The following is a 12,252-nucleotide window of genomic DNA, read 5'->3' on the forward strand; positions in this document are numbered from 1 at the left end:
GGGCATTACAGGTTGTCATGCTTCAGCCACAAGTTCAATTGTCAATGGTCGTCCACTAGCAAGAGCAATTGGACGCACGCCTCAAACTTGCGGAGAGAATATTTTCCTTCATTCAACATCGACAGTTTATTAATAACACTGACAACAACGGTGACAAACGTGGCTTTCAACTGCGGGAAAACAACCGACCTTCCACCTACCAAGAGCTGAGCCAATTATCACTACATCCGCCGACCCTGACTTCACCGTGCCCAACCAGAGCGGCTACCTATGAGCCACCATAACAAACCCCACACATCTGCTATCTTGCTATCTGCACTGTGCCCATGCCTGCACAGAATTGCTTCTGTTGGTGCTATGCACGTTTCGACGATTCCGCTCGGAACTGACATCCACCATGTTGTTTCGACATACGGTTCGCAGGATGTGTAACTAACTGTGCGGGACACCTAAGCCGTCTAGATACTCGGAACGATGATGCCAGGTTGCTCACGTCTCTCTCTCTTCACGACGACAGATTCTTCATCCTTGACCGCGTCAGTGGCCGACGTATCTTCGCTGACTCTGGTTTAGAAGTCACTACTTCGCCACCCTCTTCTCTATCCCCGGCACCTCTCTTTTTAGCTGTCCAGCTCCGCAATCCACACAACAAATGATTCGATAAACCTATTTTTTTCTTTTCTTTTTTTTTAGTCTTCTGACTGGTTTTTACCTCCTTCCAGTACAACAAAAGTTATTAAGTAGTGCCTTAACAGATGTCCTACCATCCTGTCCCTTCTTCTTGTCACTGGTTTCAATACATTTCTTCCCTCTCCGTTTCCGTCCAGAACCTCCTCATTCCTTACCTCATCAGTCCATCTGATTTCCAATATTCGTCTGCAGCACCACATCTCAAATGTTTGATTCTCTTCTGTTCCGGTTTTCCCACAGTCCATGTCTCACTACCAATACAATGCTGTTCTCCAAACCTACGTTCCCAAAACTTTCTTTCTCAAATTAAGACCAACGTTTGATACTAGTGGACTTGTATTGGCCATAAATGTCCTTTTTGCCAATGTTTTGAAGCCCTCTGTGCTCCGTTCGCCAGGGCTTATTTTGCTGCCTAGGTAACAGAATTCCTGAACTTCGTCTACTTCGTGACCATTAATCCCCATGTTACGTTTCTTTATGTTCTCAGTTCTGCTATTTCTCAATTTCTCTTAATGTTACCGCCGTTCTTCACATTTCCCCAATGGTCGTTCCGACTCTTCTATTTGCTGAGTCAGTCCTTCCAACAATTTTTTTCTCAATTTCTTCACATTTTTTTATGTATCAATGTCACCGTAGCTTTCCTGCACTTCGCATCTCATTCCTAAGTGACTTCTATTTCTTCTGCATTCTTGAATTTCCCTGAACTTTTTTTTTAATTTCTTCTTTCCTGAATCAACTGAAGTATTTCTTCTGTTACCCGTGGTATCTTCCCAGTTACGTTTCTAGTATATTTATTTTTCTTTCCAACTTCTGTGACTGCCCTGTTTAGAGATGTCCATTCCTCTTTAGCTGAAGTGCATACTCGGCTATTCACTGCCGCAGTATCTATAGCCTCAGAGAACTTCAAGAGTATCTCTTCATTCCTCAGTGCTTCCATATCTCATTTCTTTGGGAATTTTTCTTCCTGATTAGTGTCTTAAACTTCAGCTTATTCTTCATCATTCGTAACTTATAATCTAAATCGATATCTGCTCCTGATTTCAGAATCTTTTCCTGGCCATGATGTAAACTACCTATTTGTGAGTCTTGAACAGAGTATTCGCTATTACTAGCTTAAATTTATTAAAGAACTCAGTTAGTCTTTCTCCTTTCTCACTCATTGTCCCAACCCCATATTATCCTGAAATCTTTTCTTCTACTCCTTCCTACAGCAGCATTCCAGTTCCCTTTGACTATTAGATTTTCATCTTTCTTTACATACTGTATTACCCTTTCAATATCCTCATATAATTTATTTATCTCTTCATCTTCAGCTTGCGACTTCGCCATGTATACCTGAACTACCTTTGTCGATGTTGGCTTGTTGTAGATTCTGATGAGAACAACCCAATCACTGAACTGTTCACAGTAATACACTCTGGCCGGCCGGTGTGGCCGAGTGGTTCTAGGCGCTTCAGTTTGGAACCGCGCGACCGCTACGGTCGCAGGTTCGAATCCTGTCTCGGGCATGGATGTGTGTGATGTCCTTAGGTTAGTTAGGTTTAAGTATTTGTAAGTTCTGTCTGCATCACCTTCCTGTTCATAAAGAAACCTATCGCCGTTTTACCATTTTCGGCTTCTGTTGACATTATCCTACACTCATCCATTCAGGAATAATTGTCTTCTTTACATTTCAAGTCACTGCCGTCCGCTATCTCCAGATTTAGCCTTTTCGTTTTCCTTTTCAGATTTTCTAGCATCACTACTGTTGTGTTCTCCAACAGTTTATTGAACGTAGCTTCTTCTACAATACAATAGCTGGCTGTACAATAGATGTAGACGTCTGTCGATCTATCCGGAGGTGTGGTTCCTCTCGGTCGGCTGGTACTTCGATCGGTGGTGCAGTACAGCGGCTTCGGTGTTATGTTCTCGGAGACTGCTGTAGCGGTTGCCATTAGCAGCGGACGAAGACTGGTCTGCCGTCGACCGGCCGGGCCTATATAGTGAGCTGGAGCCAATAGAAACCCGGCGTAGGAATCCGTGGCCGGATATGTCGCGGCGACCTCTGCAAGAAAAGGTTCCTATTAATCGACTTGAATTTTCGGCGTGTTTACCTGATGTCTTCCCCTGTTTGGCTGTTGGTTTCTTTCCATCATAGCGTGGCTGTTATGCGGCGCTGCCTGCCATTTAGGAGAACCCGATGGCAGACAGTACACACCTCCCTTCCCCGTGGGGGGGGGGGAGGGGGGGAGGGGGGGGGGAGGGCGACGTCGTCCTGCTCGGCCTTGGCGGCCTCGTGGAGGAGGCGGTGAAAACTCGCCCCCGCAGAGTAGGGCGCGGCGTGGCGGACCAGACGGGCGGAGCTGCGTCGCGGAAGCAGCGGGGAAGCCGGCCGCGACGGCGCCAGGGGCATAGGTTCATCGACGTCCGCGGGATGCTGCCCGCGTGGGCGGCGGCGGTGCCAAGGGCATGGGGGCATCGTCAACGATGGTGGATGGCGGAGCCGGTCGGTTCGGTGGAGGAGCCGGTGGAGCCTGCAGCCGCTATGGAGACGACGGTTGTTGCTGCTGGACGGGGTCTGGCGCCCCTGCACGCCGACCATGGGTGGAAGGGAGCACATCCAGGCGGCCGGGCGGTCGGAAAACCCTGATACCGGCGCCGGAGTTGGTTGCGGTGCCGGCGGACCACTTTGTCGGCGATGCGGACGTCAAAGAGCTGACGGCCTCGCTGCTGGACGATCACCCCCTGGATCCATCTGGCTCTCGGCCCGAAACCTCGACCCCAGATAAGGGATCCCGGAACAAAGGGAGCCTGTGCAGTCGGAACCCGTTGTTTGGGTCCGGACCGGAGGAGATGCAAAAGGGTACGAGGTTGCCGGCCATGCAAAAGTTCCGCCAGACTACGGGAGCCGATGGGCGTCGACCGATAGGAACTGAGGAAGAAAGTCGGCGCCTCGTCCAAAGTGTGGGAGGAGGCATATTTTGTCATTTGGGCCTTAAATGTCTGGACGAAGAGTTCGGCCTCGCCATTCGATTACGGGTGAAAGGGCGGAGTGAGAACGTGTTGGATGTCGTTGGCAGAACAAAAGGTCGCGAATTCCTGGCTCCGGAACTGAGGGCAGTTATCGGTAACAATCGTTAGCGGCAACCCTTCCAAGGACAAAACTTTCTGGAGAGCAGCGAGGGTCGCTTCCGAAGTGGTGCTGGTACGGATAACGAGCGGAAAATGTGAAAAGGCATCGGTGACGAGAAGCCAGTGGTAGCCAAGGAAGGGGCCGGCGAAGTCCAAATGAATGCGATCCCAGGGACCCGCTAGCTTAAGGCCAAGAGAGGAAGCTTTGAGGGGCCAGGACAGCTGTTGGGCGCACGTGGAGCAATTCTGAACCATGTGAGTGACGTCCCTGGTAAGCCCGAACCAAAAGACATAACGCCGGGCCAACGCCTTGGTGCGAGTGATTCCCCAATGGCCTTGATGTAAGAAACACAAGACTGCGGTTCGTAGATGCTGTGGAACGACCACACACGGAATGAACGTAGGGTCTACCGACAATAGAACACCATCCACCGCCGACAGCTGATGGCGGATAGAAAAAAAGAACCGAAGGTGCTGCTGGTCGCGGGTGGGGGCACAGCTGGGCCACCCGCGCTGAACATAGGAGCGGACACGGCGCAACAATAGGTCACGCGTGGTCGCAATTGCCACCGTGGAGGCCGTGATGGGAAACTCGCGCAGGGTGTCGTGGATCGCTTCATCAACTTGGAACACGAGGACGTCCGAAGAGTCAAACGCAGGGTCGGGACCAAGAGGAAGGCGGGAAAGAGCATCCGCGTTGGCGTGTTGGGAGGTGGACTTAAAATGCAAGATGTAACGGAATTGCGAGAGGAACAGGGCCCATCGTTGAAGCCTCTGAGGCGTCTTCGTAGTAAGTCGGACCTCCGGGGAAAACAGGGAGAGGAGGGGGTTGTGGTCAGTGACGATATGAAAGGCCCGTCCATATAAAAAAGGCATGAGTTTGGAACAGGCGAATACGATAGCCAATGCCCCCTTTTCGATCTGAGGGTATATCAGCTTGGTGGCAGTTAGGGCCTTGGATAGAAAATCCACCGGACGTTCCGTCCCATCCGGAAGCTTGTGGGAGAGGTCAGCCCCTACCCCACAATCAGAGGCGTCCGTGGCCAGGAGCAACGGCAGAGTCGGATCATACAGCATCAGGCAGGAGGCCGATTGCAGCTGGCGTTTCAGGGTGGAAAAGGCCGTCTCACTGGCTAGGGTCCAACTGAAGGGGACATTTTTGCGGCATAAGTGATATAAGGGGGCCGCCACCTGAGCGACCGATGGAAGGAACTTCCGGTAATACGATATTTTTCCAAGGAAGGATTTCAGCTGATGGATGTGCCGTGGGGGAGGCAGGTGGTGTATGGCGTCCACATAGGAAAATGACAGAGAGATGCCTTTATGTGAAATAACATGTCCTAAATAGGAAATAGAAGGTTGAAAAAAGGAACACTTCTCCTTATCGGATTTTAGCCCAGCCTGGCGGAGGCAAAGAAACAGCTGACGCAAGTTGGTAACATGGGCTGCAGCAGTAGGGCCCATAACGACAATGTCGTCGAGGTAATTAATGCAACCGGGAATGTACTGCAGAAGTTGTTTCAAGAAGCGTTGGAAAATGGCCGGGGCGCTAGCCAAGCTAAACATGAGGCGTGTGGCTTGGAACAGGCCGGCTGTCGTATTCAGAACGGTGAGGGCTTGAGAAGCTTTATCCAAAGGAACCTGGAGGTAGCCTCAGCGAGATCAATTTTGGTAAAGTAATGACCACCAGCCAATTTACGGAAGAGATCATCAGGCCGAGGGAGCGGAAAGTCGTCCACCTGGAGCTGGGGGTTGAGGGTCGCCGAAAAGTCCCCACAGAGACGGAGACGCCTGCCTGGCTTCTGGACGATGACGAGAGGCGTTTCCCAGGGGCTGAACTGAACAGGCCGTAGCACCCCTTCCTGTTTTTAGGGGCAGTTTCCCACCCCAAGGGTAAGAGAGTACTCTCAACCTATGTCCGCTCCTCCGCCGTTTTTGAAAAGGCCGTGTTTTCTTTCCTTAGTCGACCAATCGAAGTGTTACTTCTGTCACCCAAGGTTTCTTCGCAATTACCTTCTCTGTATCTAGTCATTGCCCTTTTTGAATGATATCCATTCCTCTTCAATTGAACTACCCAATGTAATGTTTATTGCGGATATTTCTACAGCCTCAGAAAACCTTAAACGTCCATTGTCGTTCCTCAGCACTTCATGACACCTCTTCTTTATACATTTTTTCTTCTTGACCCTCTCTTACACCTCAGCTTACACGTTATTACTATATTATGCTCCGACTGCGGGTCTAAAAATGCTCGTGGGTCTGCCTTACAATCCATTATCTGACTTCGGAACGGGGATTTCATATTATGCAATCCATGTGAAAACTTCCCGGTTATCGAGGCTTTTTCCAAGTGTACCTCCTTTTTTATGATTCTTAAATAGCGCATTTTCCATTAAGAGTTGAAATGTATCGCATAATTCAAGGAGTCTTTCTCCTCTCTCATTCCTTCTACAACGCCCTTGTTCTTCATAACACAGTCTTCTGTTCTTTCATGTACTATAGAGTTCCAGTCCACCAAGATTGTTTTATTTTCTCCTCCCTCTACATACTGAGTAACCTGTTCAATATGCACGTATACCCACTTTATCTTTTCATGGTTTTCTTGTCATGTCACCATGTATAATTAACGATTGTTTTTTGTGTTAAATTACTGTCGATCCGCCACGCGGGATAGCCGAGCGGTCAGGGCCGCCTTGTCAGGGTCCGCGCGGCTCCCCTCCCTTGGGCATGGGTGTGTGTGTTGTCCTTAGCTTATTTGAAGGTAAATTAAGTAGTGTGTAAGCTTAGGGGCCGATGACCTCCACAGTTTGGTCACATAGGACCTTACCACGAATTTCCAAAATTTTTAATGTCTATTCTGATGAGAATAATCATATCATTGACCTGTTCATAGTAATTCACTCGTTGCCCTGCTATTCTGGTCATACCTAATCATACTCTCGTTATAAAATTTTCTGTTGCTAATAATATTAGCATACATTCATCTAAGCAGAGATCTATATTTTCTTTGTCTTTCACTTCACTGGCGCCAGTTATTTTTATATTGAGACTTTGGATTTACTTTTCAGATTTTCTATCTTCATTACTTCCGTACTCCCACTCGTGTCATGTCGCCCTTCCGTTAGTTTTTTATTCTTTTCCTACACGCCGAAAGTCTGTCCTGTTCCCCTCTCTCCCTATAAAAAAAATGGCTCTAAGCACTATGGGACTTAACATCTGAGGTCATCATTCCCCTAGACCTAGAACTACTTAAACCTAACTAACCTAAGGGCATCACACACAACCATGCCCGAGGCAGAATTCGAGTCTGCGACCGTACCAGCAAGGCGTTCCGGACTAAAGAGCCTACAACCGCTCGGCCACAGCGGCCGATTTTCTCCCTAGCAGCCCCTTTTGCAAGGCCTCTGGCAGAATAATGCTGGTTCCTAACATCAGAAGCCTTCGACTTTCAATTCCGAATATTTTTATTAAAAAATCTACGCTGTGGGTGAAATCTAACTCGGGGTCTAGGTTGTCCTCGAGTACTTTACGTATACCCCTACGTGAAAGACGATGAGATCCTTAGTAATGAAGCACAAACTTTGAACCAGGACATGCCTGTACATAGGTCATGACGCTTTCAAAGGAACAAAAAAACTAGCCTGAAAGAAATGTTCAAACCTGTATGAGTGGTGTCTGTTCTTTCCGCGATTTCGGAAATAACAGACATCATTGCCGTGTTTGATCTCACTGCAGGACATGGAACATGTTCAGAGAGGAGAATTTCCGATCTCTGCCGCATTCGGGCAAAGAAGGAATTCATTGCTGACAAATGAAAACTTGTACTAAGGCCAGGATACGAAAAAAATGTTCAAATGTGTGTGAAATCTTATGGGACTTAACTGCTAAGGTCATCAGTTCCTAAGCTTACAGATTACTTAACCTAAATCATCCTAGGGACAAACGCACTCATCCATGCCCGAGGGAGGACTCGAACTTCCGCCGGGACCAGACGCACAGTCCATGACTGCAGCGCCATAGACCGCGCGGCTAATCCCACGCGACCCAGGATTCGAATCCAGGTCTTCTGCTTATTCGGCAGATGCGTTAATCATCTGCACCACCTTGGCAAGGTAGTTAGACATAACTTCATGGATTACGCAAGCGGGTAGCCGAGCGGTTCTAGGCGCTACAGTCTGGAACCGCGCGACTGCTACGGTCGCTGGTTCGAATCCTGCCTCGGGCATTGGTGTGTGTGATGTCCTTAGGTTAGTTAGGTTTAAGTAGTTCTAAGTTCTAGGGGACTGATGACCTCAGATGTTAAGTCCCATAGTGCTCAGAGCCATTTGAACCACTTACTGCACCATCTCAGTACTTCCGTGTCACCCAGCTATGATTACCTTAAACACAGGATGACTGCATGTTAATTTTGTTTGTCTCCCCCTTGGAGTCGGCTTCAAGCGACGTACTTTAAGAAGAGATTGTGAAGTAAACCGTTGCTGCGCTAGTATTAGTCGTAGAAATGGGAAATCTTGTTAAAATTCAGTAAAGGCGCAGTTGGGTGATGAAGTCTGGGGCCGCTGGCAGTGTGTAGTAATAGTCGGCAGGCAGTAGGCCAGATAGGGTGAACATGGCGAGGAGCTGCGATGGCGTTATTGCACGCACGATGTGTTTTGAGTGGTGCAACAACGACGCAGGAAACCACAGTGTTGCTTGAAGCTATTGCGCTGTACGAGGCGAGGCAGCAGGCCAGAGCCAGGAGGGCGATGTGTAAATGGCTGACGTATGGGAATTTACCCCTGCCATAGTTTCTGTCTCTCTGACACTGATTCTGTTAGACTACATCTGCATCTATATTCAGTAAGCCACTTTTTGATGCGTTGTGGAGGGTGGTTTGTGTACCCTGTCACTTTCCCCCTTTTCCCGTTCCAGTCCATAATGTTTCGCGGTTAAAACTACTGTCGGTAAGCCTTTGTGTGACCTCGTATCTTTCTTTTTTGAAGTACATAATCTTTTCTCGAGATAAACGAGGCAGAAAATTGATTGATGGTTCTGAAATCGTACGATCTCCGATTTTTATCAGTAAGCCGTACCGTGATGCAGCACGCCTATGTTGCAGCGTCTGCCACGCGCTGCTCTCCTCTGGTTCTTCTCTATTTTCTTCATCGAACCTAACTCGTACGGGCCCTAGATTACCGAGCAATATTCAAGTACTGGTCGAACGAGGGTTTTGTGAGCTACGTCCTTTGTGCATGGATTGCATTAACTTAGGATTCTTCCAATGAATCTCAGGTGGCATCTACCTTACCTGCGAATAGTTTCATATGATCGTTTCGCTTTAAATAACTCCATACGTATACTTCTACCCCGAAGTGAGCAAAGTCATGGAATACCTCCTAACATCGTTTCGGACCGCCTTTTTCCCGACGTAGTGCAGCAACTCGACTGGTGTGGACTCAACAAGTCGTTGTAAGTCCCCTGCAGAAATACTGAGCCATGCTGTCTCTATGGCCGTCCATAATTGTGAATTTGTTGCCTGTGCAATATTTTGTTCACATACTGACCTCTAGATTGTGTCCCACATATGTTCGAAAGGGATTTACGTCGGGCGATCTGGGTGGCGAAACCATCGGCTCGAACTGTTCACAACGTTCTTGAAACCAATCGCGAAGAATTATGTCCCGGTGACAAGGCACTTTGCCATCCATAAAATTCCATCATCATGTGGGAACATGCAGTTCATGAATGGCTGCAGATACTCTCCAAAAGCCGAACATAATCATTTCCAGTCAACGATCCGTCTATTCCGCGTAAACATACCCGACACCGTTACGGATCCAGCACCAGCTTTCTCAGTGCCTTGTTGACGACTTGGATCCATGGCTTCGTGGGGTCTGTCCCACACTCGAAACTTACCATCAGCTCTTATCACTTGAAATCGGGACTCATCTGACAAGACCACGGTTTTCCAGTCGTCTAGAGTCCAGCAGAGGCGCTACAGGTGATGTCGTACTGTTAGCAGAGGCACTTAAGTCGTTCATCTGCTGCCATAGCCCGTAACTCCAAATTTCGCCGCACTGTACAAACGTAAATGTTCGTCGTACGTCCCACCGTGATTTCTGCCATTATTTCACGCAGATGTGCTTGTCTGTTAGCATTGACAACTCTACTCAAACACCACTGTTCTCGGTCGTTTGTGGTGAAAGGTAATCCCTGAAAATTGATGTTCTCGGCACACTTTTAACACCGTGGATCGCGGGTACTGAATTCCCTAAAGATTTCCGCAATTCAATTTCCCATGCTTCTAGCTCCTACTACCATTCCACATTCAAAGTCTGTTAATTGCCGTCTTGCGGCCGTAATCACGTCACAAACCTATTCACATGACTCGTCTGAGTAGAATTAATAGCCCCTCCAATTAACTGCTCTTTTATACTTTGTGTACGCGCTACTACCGCCATCTCTACATGTGCATATCGCCATCCCAAGACTTTTGTCACCTCACTGTAGATATATATTGCTTATGGCTTCTTCCAATGAGTGTTCTGCAATCATGTAAACATACAGTAATTGTTGTATGTGTGTATATGTTTTCAATACGTTACATTTGTTTATGAACAACTTTCTGAATTTTGCAACTTCTCTGTGCACAACAGCACCATCCGCGAAAAGCTTTGTTGAACTTCTGGCATTATCCACTAGGTTATTTACATATATTGCCAAAATTAATGGTCCTATAACATTCCCTTTGGGAACGCCATAAGTTATTTTTACGCCGGAAAGTGTCTCACCTTTCACGATGAAAAACTGTGAGCGTTCCTGGCGAAGTCCGGATGCAAGCGTGATCAGAACTCCGGCTTTACTTTGTACCAAGATGAAGCAATGTCCACAGAACACTTTGGCACTCCCTTGGGAGCAAAGTTCTACTATAACACAATGCGTCCCTGTGCCGTAGTTTGCTTCCCATACCTCTTCGTCCCCCACCACTTTCTCCGACGCACCTTCCATATAACGTGCATAAATACGCTTATGTACTCCCACGTCAGCTGAAGCACACAATAACGGCTAATAGAGGTAAATTATTGACTGCTCACCGACTTCAGCCGACCTCGGGGGTGCTCCAGGCACGAGATGCCGTTGTGAATTCATTACGATGTTTACTTTTGGATACCGTCCTTGCCCTACTTCCAGGCAGGCAATCGAGGTCCTCTGAGTGGCCTGTCCACCACACCCAATTGCTCGGCAGTTCGCTCTCGTTACCACACCTTTGTTTGCAAACATCGTCGAGCACCGTTCAGCTATAGCAAGTAGGTCGATGTGCCCATCGATCTAACGAGGCAGGCGTGCTGCAACAAGCGAGACCCCCTTCCCTTCTTCTACGAGCAGCGTTCAGTAAGTAATGCAATACATTCTCTTTCACGGCCAATTCCGGTTCAAAAAATGCGGAATTTGTTGTGGGTCATGTGGAATATTTCCGCTTCAGCTCCTATAGTTTTGTGAAGTTCCGCACAGGAGGTTGAGCTATACATAGCCTTCAAAATGGCATCTGTAACTGAGATGCATCCCAAGCAGAGAGATATTATTTTCTTTTGGCGGAAAACCAGATCATCACAGGCGCTTGCAGAATGTCTACGGAGACGCGCCAATAAACGAAAGTACGGACAGTCATTGGGGGAGGCGTCTGACATCATCGCAGGAAGGTCGCGCAAACCTGTCCGACCTACCTGCACAAGAAATGCATATATTAAAATATCTTGTTTCATATGTGCATTTTTTGTGCACTTGACACGTTATATATATATATATACTACAATACAGAGTTAAAGATTAATATTTCTATTATTTACCCCATTCCCCTAAATGGCACAAAATGCATATACTGTATTTATGGATTTATTTATTCCTATTCACGAATCCATCTATGGTTTAGAAGGAGTTGTCAAGGAGATATGATTTCAATTTATTTTTGAAGCTATTACTGCTGTCTGTCAGACATTTTATTTCATCTGGTAATTCGTCGAAAACTTTTATAGCAGCATATTTTACCCTTTTCTGTGCCAAAGATAGGTTGAGTAAAGGATAGTGTAAGTCTTTCTTTTTTCTGGTATTATAATCACGAATGTCACTATTGTTTTTAAACTGGTCCCTGTTATTGGGAACAAATTTCATTTGTGAGTAAATGTACTGTGAGGCTGTTGTAAGAATTCCGAATCTTTTAAAAAGATGCCTACAAGATGTGCCTGCGGTGTTCCCCGCCGCCTAACAGAATGCCACAAACAACAACGAAGGACCATCTGTTCGGAATTGCCTGGGCGTTATGACGCTGCTCGTCACAATTTTTCGTCGAGCTTGGCAATGAAACATGAGTCCTTGATGTCTAAATCCACTGGGAGCCAACAGTTTTGCCGCAGTGGTAACACCGGTTCCCGTCAGATCACCGAAGTTACGCGCTCTCGGGCGGGGTTAGAATTT

At 47.5% G+C, this 12,252-nt stretch overlaps 1 protein-coding gene across 1 annotated transcript in view; it reads left to right on the forward strand.

The window, feature by feature from the left end:
- The first annotated feature begins 3,156 nt into the window (after positions 1–3,156).
- Positions 3,157–12,252, forward strand: part of LOC124776078 (bromodomain-containing protein DDB_G0280777) — a 355,111-nt gene continuing 346,015 nt past the window's right edge. The window contains exon 1 of the mRNA XM_047250920.1: positions 3,157–3,532. Within this exon, the coding sequence (XP_047106876.1) occupies positions 3,157–3,532 (376 nt within the window). The remainder of the gene's footprint in view (positions 3,533–12,252) is intronic.

This window comes from Schistocerca piceifrons, chromosome 2, assembly GCF_021461385.2.
Source record: "Schistocerca piceifrons isolate TAMUIC-IGC-003096 chromosome 2, iqSchPice1.1, whole genome shotgun sequence".
Taxonomy (NCBI): Eukaryota; Metazoa; Arthropoda; class Insecta; order Orthoptera; family Acrididae; genus Schistocerca; species Schistocerca piceifrons.